Genomic DNA, 17500 nt, shown 5'->3' with positions numbered 1-17500 from the left:
GGGATGTGAGCGTCTGGCCTTGTGTTAGAGCTGATATAAGGAGGTTCAGGTCTGGGCCTGCCTGCCTGTCCTCCTCAAAGCTGCTTACTTAGTTAGCTACAGCATCCTTTCCTTCTGCAGCGCATGCACCCTTCAGTGCAGCGTGTCTCTCCTTCTCACTGTCTATTATGCGGTGTGTGTGTGTGTGTGTGTGTATCCGTGTTTACACAATGAGGTTGCAGCGCGTCCTTCCATTCGTCACACAACCCTCAGACTCACAGTTGATGTGCGTCGATAAGAGTGACAAAAGTAAAGAGACTCGAAACCCGCAGACCCAGTTCTCAGAATTGGTAGATTATCTTCAGATTCTGAGAACAGTGTGTCAGGCTTTCCCGCTCTACTTTTCTCACTCTTTTCACTGCCTTCCATGCTGTGAGCCTGTGACACAATTAGTAGTGGAGAGCGCTACACGGGATTATCCGCTTTTCACTGCTGCAGGGAATGGGACTGCAGCCTTACAGCTGATCATTTGAGCATTATCTTGCGCTCTCGTTCCGTCTTCGTTCTCCTCTCGGAAGCTCCACGCAGAGCAGGGCTTTAATTCCAACCTGAAACCTGATTCCATCTGAGCCCTCAGTAAACCCCGCGGTGGGGTAATAAAAGTACTAGAGGGAGTGTCTGTCCTGTGAACGGACTGAGAGCCCTCGATGACGAATGTACGGCGCGCGTTTGTGACATGGCAGGCGTGATGTGCTCACAAACCGCTGAGGATTCACTGTTTGTTCATGACTCTTCACATAATCTCACTCATCAGCACACACTCGTCACACTGTTTAGGATTCAGTCCGTCTCAAATCAAATCAACTTTTATTTGTCACATACACATGGTTAGCAGATGTTAATGCGAGTGTAGCTTCTATGCTTGTGCTTCTAGTTCCGACAATGCAGTAATATCCAACGAGTAACACAAGTGTAAAGGAATGAAGAATATGTACATAAAAAAATATATGAATGAGTGATGGCATAGAACGGCATAAACAAGATGCAGTGGATGGTATAGTGTACAGTATATACATATGAGTTGAGTAATGTAGGGTATGTAAACATATAAAAGTGCGATTGTTTAAAGTGGCTAGTGATACGTTACATCAAGATGGCAAGATGCAGTAGATGGTATAGAGTACAGTATATACATGTCTCCTCAAACTGTAATGTTTCTGTCCTCTGGCCAGACAGATGTTGCCTGTCACTGAAGGCTTCGGTGGCCGTCGTACACAGGGCAATATGTGGGAGCGTGGCGGAGGTGTGTGTGGCTGACCATAATCTCCTGTCACTGATGGCTTCGGTGGCCACGTGAGAGTAAAGGAGATTGCGTGTGTGCAAGCCGAGGTGGGCTCAGGACACTGACTGGTGCGTGGCAGGGCTAGCCCTGGACACTGAATCAGTAGGCAGGACAGAGCAAGGGGCAGCAGGGTGTAGAGAAATAAAAGGAGAGAGACGGGGAAGAGGAGGAGGAAGAGGAGGAGAAGAGGTACGCATTTTCTGTACTGGCTGACTGGACATAACTTTGTATGAGCTGAGCTTCCAAATCTCTTTTTGTGGTAGTGCACTCGATCATTTTCAACCTTTTCTTGGACTCCCTAGTTTGTCATATTAATTGAACTTGATCTTTAGTTCTCTCTAACTTGCATTCTAAATGAAGTCATCTCACACTACTCTATTCTCTGTGAGGTTTCCCTTTTAGTTAATCAGTAGAGATTTAAATAGAGAAAAGGAATGGATAGAGGAAGGTAGAAGGGGGGTGTTTGGAGAAAGTATGGAAGAACAAGAAAAGAAAGTCTGCAAAATAAAATCAGTTCCGCGATCTGGTACCAGCCTCAGCGGGTGGTAATTGTCTTTGTGCAGATTGTAGAAGCATGGGATGACTCTGGGTGAAGTTGTGTGTGAACGTGTGGCTGTTCCCATCACCTCTTACCTGGCTGTGCCCACCTCTCCGTCCCACCAAACTGTTAGGTAGTGTGACAGAAACCATTGGGACGATTCCGATTCAGCCTCCGAAGGGGACTGACTACCCACCTAGCCAGCTGTGTGTCTTTACACGACAGCTACAATTAAAGCTCTGGCCAGGCAGACTGCCTCTGTAACTCTGTTACGATCTACTTCAACGACCTACTGTGCTGGGAGACGGGACGGGGAAGAGTGGGGGTAGAGGAGAGGTAATAAAGCCTTGTACACACGGGCAGTTTGAAGTGACTCAAATCCATATCTTTTTTTGTTGGCATATCTGACAGGTCTGATACTTTTCCTGTAGTTTGAGCACATAGAATCTGATATTTTCAAATCGGCTTTAAACCTCCTCTATAGGTGGTTGTAAGTCAAATAGAAATCTGATTCCTAGCCATGTGACTTGTCTGAACGGTCAAATGAGATTTATTTGTTACTTGGGATATCTTGTTGCTTGTGAGCTACTCTGTTGAAAATGGCAAAATTCTCGCTAACTAGCTTTTTAATTGGTTACAAAAGCATTGGTGAGTGTGCCTACAAGCTAAACAGCTAGCTCGGTTGTTGACTGTTGTGGCTAGCCAAAAATAACTCCTTTTGAAAGTTGGATCATTCTTTGACGTGACTGGGAAACTTCCATGGCAGGCACTGTCACCTTAGCTAGCTACTCAACCTCTGAGTGATGGGAAGCACAACCACCAATCAGCCTACACCACTGCACAGACACCTGTCTTTACTTTCACAACTAGCGGTAGACGTGTCAGTCAGCAAATGACGGCTGTCTGAACACACAAATGCCATTTGGTCACTTGTAAATTGCTTTTTGGACAAAAGTGATTTGAGCCTGCAGTCTGAACAAAGCAGAAGGGTGAAAGAAAGGACAAGTGCAGGGAGCCTGAGGAAGAGACGGAAAGAGAGCGGGCTGAAGGCGTCGAGCTTGTCTGTACTCTCCGTGTGTGTCCCGAATGCAAACCTATTCCTTGGGAAGTGCACTACTTTGGACCAGAGCCCTGGTCCAAAGTAGTGCACTAGAAAGGGAACAGGCTCCCATTTGGAACACTACCCCTCTTTCTCTGAAGCTAGGTAGCCTAGTAAGAGAGGAAGCTGTTCATCACAGCCACTCGGTGACTAAAGCCAGTCTAATGAAGACAGATCGCTACTGGAGCAGGATATCTCTATGTTAAGCACGCGCATCGTTAGGAATGCGTATGTACATGACATGACAGTGATTCGAAACCATTTAAAGTGGTAGACACTCATACTCCATATGTAGTTGGACCCTTTGGCCCTCTTTCTGGATGGTCCACTTTATCCTTCTTCAACCCACTTCAGTCTACTTGGAGCCTTGACGTTATGTTAATCCGTTCGTGATCATGATGCTGTGATTCTCATTTAAATATACTGAACAAAAATGTAAATGCAACATGCAACAATTTCAAGCTTTTACAGTTCATATAAGGAAATGATTCAATTGAAATTAATTCATGAGGCTGTAAATTATGGATTTCACATGATTGGGCAGGGGCGCAGTGGGGAGCCAGGCCCAGCCAATCAGATTTTTTTCCCAACAAAAGGCTTAATTACAGGGATAAATACGCCTGTTTCATCAGCTGTCCGAGTGGATGGTGTCAGACGATCCCGCAGGTGAAGCTGGTGGATTTGGAGGTCCTGGGCTGGCATAGTTACACATGGTCTGCGGTTTTTAGTCTGGTTGGGCGTACTGCCAAATTCTCTAAAACGATGTTGGAGGTGGCTTATGGTAGAGAAATTAACACTCAATTCTCTGGCGGACTTTCCCGCAGTCAGCATGCCAATTGCACGCTCCTTCAAAACATATGTGACAAAACTGCACATTTTAGTAGCCTTTTGTCCCCAGCACAAGGTGCACCTGTGTCATGATCATACTGTTTAATCAGCTTCTTGATATGCCACACCTGTCAGGTGGATGGATTCTCTTGGCAAAGGAGTCCTTTGTTGCCAACATTTGAAAGAAATACGATTTTTGTGCATATGGAACATTTCAGGCCTCTTTTATTTCAGCTCATGAATGATGGGACCAATGTGTTACATGTTGCGTTTGATATTTTTGTTCCGTATAGGTTGGATCTTTAAGCGTTAGACTGAGTTGGTCCTTTTGGTCCTCCTCCTGGTTCACTTGAAGCCTACTTGAATGTTTTGACATTATATTTATCTGTTAGCCTAGTTAACCCATTCATACAGTGTTTTCTGTTCTACATGAATTGCTTCTCACTTAATTACGTAGGAAGTTAAGGTCAAGTGGTTTGCTTTGAACGTTGCTTTGCAACAGAGACACATTTTTGTTTTTTGGAACCTGATCATCTCTGATCACCTACCTTTCCGTTTTCCATTACTGGTTTATTTCTTGGCCTGTCACCCAATGCCGCTCTCCTCATCCTCCTCTTCTTTAATAGAGGGTTCATCTCTCCATCCCCTACCACCTAGACTGCATCTGCTTTCCTCTGGAGCCACAGCTCCCTCTCTCCTCTCTTGCAAGCCCCGTCTCTGACACTCCCCACCCAGTTTCTCTCACCCTCTACTGCCTTTTTACTTGCTTTCTGTCCATCCCGTCTCTTTTCTCTACAGGCATATTTTCCATGTAGTGTTGTATTTTTAATGTGTGTAGATGAAGAGTGAATGATGCAAAACCTTGCCCTGTATTGGCCCTATGGCTGAGGTCTGAGGACAGCAGGCTTAGCCTAAGGGCCTCTGTTCCAGACACACAATCGCTCTGCCCCCCCCAGACAGGGTGAATAATACTGCAGCACTGACACCATGTCCCAGGGAGGGAGGGAGGGAGAGCGAGAGAGAGAGCGGGCAGGTGGAGGAGAGGAAAAGGTACACACACGAGCGGTGGGAACGCTGGTGAGATGTAGACGGGCAGAGGTGTTCCCGTCACGGTGTATTTTACCGAGGGCCTAAAAACAGAACCACCGTGGTAATGTGTTGTAATTTGTAATGTGATTGGGTCTGCCTGCTTACCGTCCCCGTCACATGCCAAGAGCGTCTTACAGTGTTATTTTAAGCGTCTTTTGGTCCTCGTGGAACTTAAGTGTAATAATGCAGAATTCAGTTTCTCTGAATTCAATTTTAATGTCTGTAAAGTGAATTAAATGTAATTTGCTGTTTAGTCTCATATAGAAATGTTGTCCTTGGTATCAATCTCAAGATATCTGTTACATGTCTGTCTCCATATCAGCAGGGTAGATACCACTTCTAGGAGATTCAGACCATTTCTTTTACTCTTTCCTTTTCCTGTTTTTTCTGGAATGGGGCGGGAGGGCTGAAGAACTCTCTCTGCCGTTTACCAATGCAGCTAGCCCAAGGGATTTGGGGGTGGAAGTGTGTTTAGTGCAAGGGAGTAGGACTTGCAGTCATTAACACACACTTGGGTGTACACAGAGCTCACCTGAGAGAGAGAGAGAGAGACACACACACACACACACACACACACACACACACACACACACACACACACTATTCACTAAGCAGTTTCTAAGCATTACAATTAGAGGCATCATTTAAAGCCCCCCTGACCCAGTATTGCGTATGGCCTTGCCACCGGCTATACTACACACCTAGGCGCTGAGTCTTACATTGAGACTGCAAAGTGCACTCACTCACTCACTCACTCACTCACTCACTCACTCACTGACATGCACATACACAGACACGCACTATAACTACACTTCTGAAAACGCACACATTTCCAGTAAACACACTCACTGGGCTATAAAACCTGTCGGGTATCTTCCCCTCATTTGAGAGGCTTTATTGATCAGGGCCTTTTATAATAACCCAGTGGTCCCTGAGGAGCAGGAGGAGACATATTTATAACCTGATCAATGGACCCTAAATCAGATGGAAAGATCTGAAGTAGGCAGAAAGACACCTGACCTGGATACCGCTACAGGCTCACATATCATACCCCTGTGTGTGTGTGTGTATTTTCTGGAAACCCAACTCCAAACCCCTTGGGATGTTGAGGGCCCATCATTTACCATAACCAGGGGGAGGAGTTCTACCACAAACATCCACGTTGTGACTGAAATCACCTGAGGTTTGTGTGTTTGCATACCTACAGGTATGCCCGGTAGACCCCTGCATTCGCCCTTGTTTGCCCGACTGCCCCACATTCTAAATGTAACCCTGAAACACTCATCTCTCTTTTTCCCATAACCACATCCCACTTTTCTCCTCTCTCTTCCTGGTGTATCCGGACACAATTCCCACTTCAATCCCCCAGCACACACCGGAAGTCCCCAAGCCTTTCCCAGACTCCGTCTTTAGTAATGGACTCTGGCGTTGCTGCCACACCAATCCCTCATCAATCAATTCTGTCTGGAAATTGGAATCAGCGTTGATTTAGAGGAGAACGAGAGAAAAGTAGCAGATTGGGCAGCTGACAGCTGAGCCCGTAGGAGTAGAGCACTTCGCTGGACCTCTGTACTGAAGCTGTTCACTGGAGCTATGTACCACAACTCTAGAATGGCGTCCTGGTCCAATTAGCTGTGTTTAGACTGGAGCTGGCTATGGTAGAATGATGGGTTATTTGTGTCCTAGTGTCTGAGGTAGAGTTATGTGGGCTTAGCTGTCACGTCATGGTCCTGAGGCGCTAGTTTTCTAGCATACAACGGCGAAGGAAGAGATATACGGCAGCGTCTAGCTGTATTTAGCCCAGTGGCCATGGTAGAGTTATGTGATGCTGGCCTACACGGCAAAACAGCCGCGTTATGGTGCCAACGGGGCGAGCTGAGTAGTGTACTCTGCAAACAGAGTTATGTGGTGATTACATGGTGGCCTGTGGCTGACACACACCACTGGGGATGAAGGTTTCCACAGCTCATTCTGCCACCAGCTCATTCTGCTCCCGATCCTCCCAGTCTGTTAAAGCACAAGCAGCAAGCATTAAGTGGCGCTGCGATCTAAGTCTGCTTCGCTGTGCCACTAGAGATCCTGGTTCGAGTCCAGGCTCCTGTCGCAGCCAGGGCGGCGCACAATTGGACCAGCGCCGCCCGGGTTAGGGGATGGTTTGGTCGGCAGGGATGTGCTTGTCCCATCGCGCTCTAGCGACTCCTGTGGCGGGCCGAACGCAGTGCACGCTGACACGGTCGCCCGGTGTGCGTTGTTTCCTCCGACACATTGGTGCGGCTGGCTTCCGGGTAAAGCGGGCATTGTGTCAAGAAGCAGTGCAGCTTGGTTGGGTTGTGTTTCGGAGGACGCACGGCTCTCGACCTTCGCCTCTCCCGAGTCCGTACGGGAGTTGCAGCGATGAGGCAACACAAACTACCAATTGGATACCACGAAATTGGAGAGAGAAAGGGGTAAAAGAATGACTGGTACTGTAGATGGATGGATGACTTATGAAAGTTAGATTGCTGATTATAGACCTAATTAAGTTGGTTTCCTCTCTCCTCGCTTTTCTTAGACAATTAAGGCCAGGGCTGTTTGCTCGTCTCCTAACTGCCGGGAATATGCTGGTTAACTTTGCTATAATGCACATCGCAACATGGTCTAGTGTTCCACCATTGCTCTTACATAATACATCCATATACCATTTCAGTAGCCCGTGTCTTGGTGAGGGGCCGTGCCATTCCCACAGCCTCCACAATGGATCAGTCTGCTTAGACAGGCGCCAATCAGACTGGATGTCTTGTACACCACCATTATAAAACTGTTTTTTTTTTTCATGCTTCTGCTCGGCTAAAGAAATCTCGGTCGACCACCAGCCTATTTACCAAACATGTAAATAGGCTAAATGGGGTCAGTCCTAGTGCAGTCGCACACACTGATATTAGAACAAAACAAGTTATCCCTCACCCACCCACACAAACAACCAAAGAAATCATTTTCGGGCTGACACACTATACAAATTTGAAAAATCTGCCCCCACTACACATTGCAACTGACACAGAAATGGACCCTCACAAATAGCCTGTGTGTCTGTTTTCTCTAGGGAGTTGGGCTCTATGTCTGAAATGCATTACAGGCTAAGCCCAGTGTTTGCTCACTAGATTGACTTGAGTTCAAAGGGCTGCAGGGCATGTCTGTGGATCCTAGCGACCTGTTACCTTTCGTTTCCTCCGGAGTGGATGTGCGCACGCGCACGCGCACACACACACACACACATACACATACTGGACTGTGCAGCTGCAGAGCTTATTTTGAGTGTTGATTAACTGTGCTGTGTGTGTGTATGTGTGCGCACATCAGGCAGAGTGTGCCATCTAACCCCCAGTCTATTAAAAGAGAGTTGGCTACGTTGTACTGCAGCAGCAGAAGTATCAACACTGCCACTCTCACACACTCAAGTGTGTGTTGAGCCGTCAGTCTACATCAGTTACTGGTTTGGCTGTGGCCTGTGGTGCCACTGTGGGGCCATTGTGGAGAGTCTCCTAGAATAGGAGCAGCACATGTTTGTTAAAGACACGAGGGGATTGATTTCTCCATTCTTCTCAATGGACAAGCTCATACAGAGCGTAATATCTACTGGGGGGCAGGAAGGTAATGATATCATATCACATATCAGCCATACACTGTTTAACCATTGAGGACTGAAGGGTAAAGACTTCATTTGACGTCACAGTAGCAATCTCTTAGCGACTATTGCTTAGATGTGGTTTCATAGTCATTTCCAAGATGGTTTGAATTTGGAGGAGTGGGAGGGGGGAGAGAGCATTTCTCACCCACTTCACATGGCCTCCCAGTCAATCAGGGCCGATTACACCCTACATGACGTCTGACAAACAGGGAGGGAAAAAAGTGACGCCAGATCAACGGTCTGTCCACTTACCCATACTAACCAGGAAGTGACGTGTCCTCTGTGTCATCCTAAACCTGCTAGTACTCAATGCTGGTTCATGAACAGTTGTGAATTATTAGAAAAATAGATATTCTTATACATTATAGCACAGTGGTTCCCAAACTAGAATTCTGCAAGTTTAAAGCTTATTTTCTTGCAGTTCTATTATACTTTGCTATGTCTGTGTGTTACTGTGGTATTTGAGTGACTCAAACATTGCAACAATCTATGGGCAAAAAAAATACTTCACCTTATTAAGCAACCAGCTGGCAAGGGCTGGTTGATCCAAACATTTCTTACAAGTTATAAATAGCTCTCTAAAGTGATGCAATGACTGATATGACGGGGAAAGCTGATTCCCTTAATAATACAAAAAAAAAGCAATTCTAGTCCCCGTCAAACTAAATGCATGCTATTCAACCGATCACTGCCCCGCACCTGCTCGCCCGTCCAGCATCACTACTCTGGATGGCTCTGACTTAGAATACGTGGACAACTACAAATACCTAGGTGTCTGGTTAGACTAAACTCTCCTTCGACTCGCATTAAGCATCTCCAATCCAAAATTAAATCTAGAATCGGCTTCCTATTTCGCAACAAAGCATCCTTCACTCATGCTGCCAAACATACCCTCGTAAAACTGACCATCCTACCGATCCTCGACTTCGGCGATGTCATTTACAAAATAGCCTCCAACACTCTACTCAGCAAATTGGATGCAGTCTATCACAGTGCCATCCGTTTTATCACCAAAGCCCCATACACTAACCACCACTGCGACCTGTACGCTCTCGTTGGTTGGCCCTCGCTTCATTCTCGTCGCTAAACCCACTGGCTACAAGTTATCTACAAGTCTCTGCTAGGTAAAGCCCCGCCTTATCTCAAGCTCACTGGTCACCATAGCAGCACCCAATCGTAGCATGCGCTCCAGCAGGTGTCTCTCACTGGTCACCCCCAAAGTCAATTCCTCCTTTGGCCGTCTTTCCTTCCAGTTCTCTGCTGCCAATGACTGGAACGAACTGCAAAAATCTCTGAAGCTGGAGACTCATATCTCCCTCACTAGCTTTAAGCACCAGCTGTCAGAGCAGCTCACAGATCACTGCACCTGTACATAGCCCATCTGTAAACAGCCCATCTACCTACCTCATCCCCATATTGTATTTATTTATCTTGCACCACAGTATCTCTACTTGCACATTCATCTTTTGCACATCTACCATTCCAGTGTTTAATTGCCATATTGTAATTACTTCACCACCGTGGCCTATTTATTGCCTTAACTCCCTTATCTTACCTCATTTGCACTCACTGTATATAGACTTTTTGTTTTCTTTTGTTCTACTGTATTATTGACTGTATGTTTTGTTCATTCCATGTGTAACTCTGTTGTTGTATGTGTCAAACTGCTTTGCTTTATCTTGGCCAGGTCGCAGTTGCAAATAAGAACTTGTTCTCAACTAGCCTGCCTGGTTAAATAAAGGTGAAATAAATATAATAAATAAACATTTACAGCTCAGTCTGGATTAAAGACGAGAGAGCAGAGAGGGAGAGCAGAGAGGGAGAGTGAGCAAAGAGTTGTGCACATACAGTGCCTTGCGAAAGTATTCGGCCCCCTTGAACTTTGCGACCTTTTGCCACATTTCAGGCTTCAAACATAAAGATATAAAACTGTATTTTTTTGTGAAGAATCAACAACAAGTGGGATACAATCATGAAGTGGAATGACATTTATTGGATATTTCAAACTTTTTTAACAAATCAAAAACTGAAAAATTGGGCGTGCAAAATTATTCAGCCCCCTTAAGTTAATACTTTGTAGCGCCACCTTTTGCTGCGATTACAGCTGTAAGTCGCTTGGGGTATGTCTCTATCAGTTTTGCACATCGAGAGACTGACATTTTTTCCCATTCCTCCTTGCAAAACAGCTCGAGCTCAGTGAGGTTGGATGGAGAGCATTTGTGAACAGCAGTTTTCAGTTCTTTCCACAGATTCTCGATTGGATTCAGGTCTGGACTGTGACTTGGCCATTCTAACACCTGCATATGTTTATTTTTGAACCATTCCATTGTAGATTTTGCTTTATGTTTTGGATCATTGTCTTGTTGGAAGACAAATCTCCGTCCCAGTCTCAGGTCTTTTGCAGACTCCATCAGGTTCTCTTCCAGAATGGTCCTGTATTTGGCTCCATCCATCTTCCCATCAATTTTAACCATCTTCCCTGTCCCTGCTGAAGAAAACCAGGCCCAAACCATGATGCTTGCACCACCATGTTTGACAGTGGGCATGGTGTGTTCAGCTGTGTTGCTTTTACGCCAAACATAACGTTTTGCATTGTTGCCAAAAAGTTCAATTTTGGTTTCATCTGACCAGAGCACCTTCTTCCACATGTTTGGTGTGTCTCCCAGGTGGCTTGTGGCAAACTTTAAACAACACTTTTTATGGATATCTTTAAGAAATGGCTTTCTTCTTGCCACTCTTCCATAAAGGCCAGATTTGTGCAATATACGACTGATTGTTGTCCTATGGACAGAGTCTCCCACCTCAGCTGTAGATCTCTGCAGTTCATCCAGAGTGATCATGGGCCTCTTGGCTGCATCTCTGATCAGTCTTCTCCTTGTATGAGCTGAAAGTTTAGAGGGACGGCCAGGTCTTGGTAGATTTGCAGTGGTCTGATGCTCCTTCCATTTCAATATTATCGCTTGCACAGTGCTCCTTGGGATGTTTAAAGCTTGGGAAATCTTTTTGTATCCAAATCCGGCTTTAAACTTCTTCACAACAGTATCTCGGACCTGCCTGGTGTGTTCCTTGTTCTTCATGATGCTCTCTGCGCTTTTAACGGACCTCTGAGACTATCACAGTGCAGGTGCATTTATACGGAGACTTGATTACACACAGGTGGATTGTATTTATCATCATTAGTCATTTAGGTCAACATTGGATCATTCAGAGATCCTCACTGAACTTCTGGAGAGAGTTTGCTGCACTGAAAGTAAAGGGGCTGAATAATTTTGCACGGCCAATTTTTCAGTTTTTGATTTGTTAAAAAAGTTTGAAATATCCAATAAATGTCGTTCCACTTCATGATTGTGTCCCACTTGTTGTTGATTCTTCACAAAAAAATACAGTTTTATATCTTTATGTTTGAAGCCTGAAATGTGGCAAAAGGTCACAAAGTTCAAGGGGGCCGAATACCTTCGCAAGGCACTACTGTATCTGCACATATGATGCAATTTTGGGAGACCACTTTTGGCTCGTGAGCACTACTTTCAGAACTACTGGCAAACAAAGTATACAGAAGTACCGGAGAATCTTTTACTAGGTGGTACGATTCTGCCATGACACTTACCTCATGCGACGCAATTTCACAGTCTGGCAAGGACAGTACCCTTCATAGAAATAGAGTGACTTTCATATGGTTACCTATCACCTTTACTGTGACTAGAATGTGTCTGTCTGTGAGACTGTGAGTGTCTATTAACAGGAGTAACAGAAGGGTCTCTTCAATCTCCTGAAGTGCGAATTGGAAGAATGCAAAGTAAAGGAGCCCCTGGCTGACTTCTTACCAACACACGTCATCACTGACAGATCTATGAAAGGGTGTGTGTGTGTGTGTGTGTGTGTGTGTGTGTGTGTGTCTTTGAACATGCAATGAAAGTGAACAGAAGTACAGGCTTGCTCATTGTGTGTGTGTGTGTGTGCACCATCAAACCATTGGCATCATTTCTCCTCAGCAGTATTGATCTGGGCAGCTGAAAGCAGGAAGATGATACAGTGCTTGAGAAATGACTGTGTCTCGATTTCTCTTACTCGCTCTCTCTTCCTCTCTCGCTTTCTCTCTGCCTTTTAGATTTGTGGTTCTCGTTCTCAGCCAAACAATCCCAAGTATTTGTGCTGACATGTTAACAGCCCTTTCCATTGACAGGAAAAGGCACAGCGCTCAACAGATATCCATTTATTGGCAACAAGTGGGGGTGCCACAGCCACTGCTCGTGTCAACTATACAAACTGTCTTCAGACATTGTCTATCCTTGCTTCTTCTTTGGTGATTTTAGCTCAAGGTTGCTGTTGGACCTTGCAACAAATGTATCTGTAAAAAGTATTAAAGTCCAATTTGATTTTGCAACTTGTTTTTATTTTGCATACATGCTTTTGGTCTTCAACTTTAGTCTGTTAGATTATCAGCTTTCAGTCTTTCTGGTAAAACTGGTGACAAGCTTACAATCTGCCTCTAGTAGTATCTCCTCATTCTCAATCATCTTTCTCTGTGTCACGTATTTTTGTTACACAAGATTTATGCAAGGCTGGTAATACCATCCATCTTTTCCTTTGTAATCAGAGTGAGTTTAGTCTCTAATGTCCCTGTGGGCTTACCGTCCTGTACCCCTCAGTGTTGAGAATGGCTTTAGGAAAGGTTTAGTGTGTTAATGATGGGGCGTTTTTTTCCCTTCTTCTTCACTCTGGTTCGGTCCCAAATGACACCCTATTCCGTATGCCGTGCACTACTTTGGAGCTCGCTCTGGTCAAAAGTAGTGCACCACAGAGGGAATAGGGTGCCATTTGGGACTACTCTGATCTGCTCCATAACAATAAGAGCCTGAGAGGTTGGTTACGCTCTGTGCTTTTCCCTTGTTCTAGTACAGGGATTATCCCCAGTCCCACAGGTCCGCCATCAGTGGAAAATGTTTGTGTGTGTGTGCCCGACTGCCTGTGTGTGTTCCTGTGTGCCCGTGTAGGCTAAGCCTATATATATATATATATATATATATATATATATATATATATATATATATATATATATATGTGTGTGTGTGTGTGTGTGTGTGTGTGTGAGAGAGCGAGTATTTGAGTAGTTTACGGTATCAGTATGTCTGAGATTGTAAGAGTCTGTCTTTTCGTGTTCTTGGTTATCTGTGTCCTTCCCTGGTACCTGTTCCTTGAAGCAGACAGGGCAGGGTTTAGCTCGGCTCAGGCTGACGTGCACCAGGCACCTTATCTTATCTGACATTGACAGAAACAACAGAACCACTTCATGCACCAATGGAGTCGGTTAGAGTTTTAGAAGGAGTGATGGATCAATACATGGAAACCTCAATAGAGCCAACTAAACAGAGACAGACCGAGACTGGAAGGGCAGACACACCTCAAATTCCCAGCTCAGTGCCAATGGGACTGCTCAGACACTGCTGGGCATTGGGAGCTAGCTGCAGAGATGGAGGATAGAAGATAGATGGGAGGAGGACTTCCTGGGAGCATCGACTTACCTGCAAGGAGAGTCCCAGTGGGGTACCAGGGCTCCCCCTTCAGGTCAAGATGGGGAACAGCAGTTGAGTGTATGATGGACACATACACAAACGAGCTTTCACTCTCACTTTTTTCCTTTCTCTCTTTCTCTCTCCTACTCTCCTCCTTGTCTCTCCCTCCATCGAACACGCTCTCTTGAAGAAAGTTTAGTCAGCCTAAACTGATCAAGTTACCTTCCCATCTCTCCCCACTCACATCCGATTTGTGAAATCCCAACTCTTAACACAATTAGCAGCTGCTGATAACACTTGATCTCATAAAGACTAACATTGGATCGTTGAGAGCGTCTATCCGCCAGGCAGTGTTCAGACTGCGGTCCTATCTGATTGCACCAAACTCAATCAGCAACTTTTCCTTTCAAGGCGTGTTTGAAGCCAAATGGGGAAGACTGGATGATGTCTTTGAACCCAAATACATATTGGACTGTTTGGTTTGTTGCTAATTAGCTTGGTGTTTCTAATGATTGTGTGGGTTAAATGCTGAAGTCCTTGAATGGGAACTGATGGAGTTTAAAAAGTTGGTTGGTTAATACTAGGTTGAATGGGAACTGGTTAATACTAGGTTGAATGGGAACTGGTTAATACTAGGTTGAATGGGAACTGGTTAATACTAGGTTGAATGGGAACTGGTTAATACTAGGTTGAATGGGAACTGGTTAATACTAGGTTGAATGGGAACTGGTTAAAACTAGGTTGAATGGGAACTGGTTAAAACTAGGTTGAATGGGAACTGGTTAATACTAGGTTGAATGGGAAATGGTTAAAACTAGGTTGAATGGGAACTGGTTAATACTAGGTTGAATGGGAACTGGTTAATACTAGGTTGAATGGGAACTGGTTAATACTAGGTTGAATGGGAACTGGTTAATACTAGGTTGAATGGGAACTGGTTAATACTAGGTTGAATGGGAAATGGTTGAATGGGAACTGGTTAGGTTGAATGGGAACTGGTTAAGGTTGAACTAGGTTGAATGGGAACTGGTTTGAATACTAGGTTGAATGGGAACTGGTTAAAATACTAGGTTGAATGGGAACTGGTTAATACTAGGTTGAATGGGAACTGGTTAAAACTAGGTTGAATGGGAACTGGTTAATACTAGGTTGAATGGGAACTGGTTAAAACTAGGTTGAATGGGAACTGGTTAAAACTAGGTTGAATGGGGATTCTGTTGATGTAATATTGTGCGGTCATGAGAAGGGCCTGCCAAGAAAAACTTCCTAAAAGACTCTTGAGGTAAAAATGTAGTTGCACAAAAAAAATAAAAAATAAACATTGTTTTCTTATTGCTCACTTCAATCTATTGTACAAGATGCGGACAGGTGACTGACGTTTTGTGCTCGTCTTGTTTGAGAGCGAGAGAGAAGCTGTGTTTGACTGTTTGTATGATTCCCATGTGCGTACACCGTTCATATGTGTACGACGACGTGTACACACACGCAGCAGGACCATTATTTAAATATGCCACTGAAGCCTATTACAGCGAACACGATAGTCTCTTCTATTCTCCCCAGGTAGGATAGCAATGACGCAAATACACCTCCTTTCTCATAGTGTTAAAATAGAACAAAAAAAAGACATCTCCCGTAGCCCTAACCTACTTTCAGCACCGCTATTCAGTTGTATCTAGTTATTTCTAGTCCTCTTGGCATTGGCCTGGAAGGACTGTCACGTGCTCGGTTTCTCCAAAGTTGTTTAGTGATGAAAGAGGAGAGGAGGGAGTTGAATTGAAAAGACCTGTCGCCCTTTGATTTCAGAATAATAGCGTGAGGGAGCTGTGTGTGTTTGGCCTGCCTCTCGTTTCACCCCCCTTTTTCATATTTCTCCGCTCGCATCCGTCTATTGATCAGTACATTTTTAACTATGGTGTACGCGTCTGTCCACGCTCTCAAACTGAGACGCGTCTCTTTCCTTCTCTCTCTCTCTCCTCTCTTCTATAATCGAACGCATGTTGTCAGATCAGATGAGAGGCCGGTAGTTGTCGCAACGTGATAACACAACACACAATCATATCAAATCATAACGCTCTCTCTCGCTCTCTTTCTCTCGGTCTCTCTCTCTCTCTCTCTCTCTGTCTCTCTCTCAGGCACGTTACAAGCAGAGTCTGGACCCCACAGTAGACGAGGTGAAGAAGCTGTGTACGTCCCTGAGACGCAACGCCAAGGAGGAGCGTGTCCTCTTCCACTACAATGGACACGGGGTCCCCCGACCCACCGTCAACGGAGAGATCTGGGTCTTCAACAAGGCGAGAGAAACATACACATACAGAAATACACGCACGTCCAATGATGACTTCCACTTCTGCCTCTACAGTCGTACTAAGACGAAAGTCCAGTCGTTGAATACACACGAACACGAACCCACACTAGCAGGTCCATTGGGTCAACTGATATTAGACTTAAACAAGTTATCCCACAGACACACCCACACCACCAACAAAAATAGTTATTACAGAAATACATAATGTTTTTGGACATCTCACACAAGGAAACACCCACTCTAAATGACACACGGCTCCTGTCTTGGTTTGGGCGCGGCCTCTCCCCAGTACACCCCAGAGCCTCTCCTCTTCCTCTCTTTATTCCCCTTAATGATGAGTCCTATAAAACCAGCCCTGCAGCCTACTGTCTGCTACGGTGTGCCAAGGTCCCATTGACCCCCCCGGTCCACCTCCTAAAAACACTCCCACAGAGTATCCCCCAGTACAGCAGTCAGAAACAACACCAGGACTTTCATTGCTTCCCCGTACAGTTAAAACTATATCTACCCCTCTTTCTTTCATTATTATTGTTGACAAGGATGAAAAAGAATTGCTAGTAGTACATAGAACATTTCTATTTACCGGGCTGTAGGTGGCTATGACAGGTCATCTAATTTTGTCTACCAACATGTTTAATAACCCCCCATCCTGTCTGTCTGTCCTGTAGAACTACACCCAGTACATCCCTCTATCTGTGTACGACCTCCAGACGTGGATGGGCAGCCCCTCCATCTTCGTCTACGACTGCTCCAACGCAGGCATCATCGTCAAGTCTTTCAAACAGTTCGCCCTGCAGAGAGAGCAGGAGCTGGAGGTGGGTGGCAGAGAGATATACAGTGCATTAAGTATTCAGAGGCCTCGACTTTTCCCCACATTTTGTTACATTACAGGCTTATTCTGAAATGGATCAATTATATTTTCCTCATGAATCTACGCACAATACCCCAGAATGACAAACAGGTTTTAAGACATTTTTGTAAATGTATAAAAAATGATTTACATAAATTGCTATGAGACTCGAAATTGAGCTCAGGCACATCCTGTTTCCATAGATCATCTTTGAGATGTTCCTACAACTTGATTGGAGTCCACCTGTGGTACATTTAATTGATTGGGCATGATTTGGAAAGGCACACACCTGT

The 17500-nt window shown here is 45.0% G+C and overlaps 1 protein-coding gene across 7 annotated transcripts in view; it reads left to right on the top strand.

Moving 5' to 3' along the window:
- LOC139424649 (regulatory-associated protein of mTOR) overlaps nt 1-17500 on the top strand; it is a 208718-nt gene that overhangs the window by 55286 nt on the left and 135932 nt on the right. For all 7 annotated transcript variants that reach the window (XM_071176690.1, XM_071176689.1, XM_071176687.1 and 4 more), the window contains exons 5-6: nt 16185-16343; nt 17026-17172. In XM_071176690.1, coding sequence (XP_071032791.1) covers nt 16185-16343; nt 17026-17172 — 306 coding nt within the window. The remainder of the gene's footprint in view (nt 1-16184; nt 16344-17025; nt 17173-17500) is intronic.

Source organism: Oncorhynchus clarkii, chromosome 13, assembly GCF_045791955.1.
Source record: "Oncorhynchus clarkii lewisi isolate Uvic-CL-2024 chromosome 13, UVic_Ocla_1.0, whole genome shotgun sequence".
Lineage (NCBI taxonomy): Eukaryota > Metazoa > Chordata > Actinopteri > Salmoniformes > Salmonidae > Oncorhynchus > Oncorhynchus clarkii.
The sequence above is the reverse complement of the archived record's forward strand: the minus strand, read 5'-3'. Positions and strand labels throughout refer to the sequence as shown.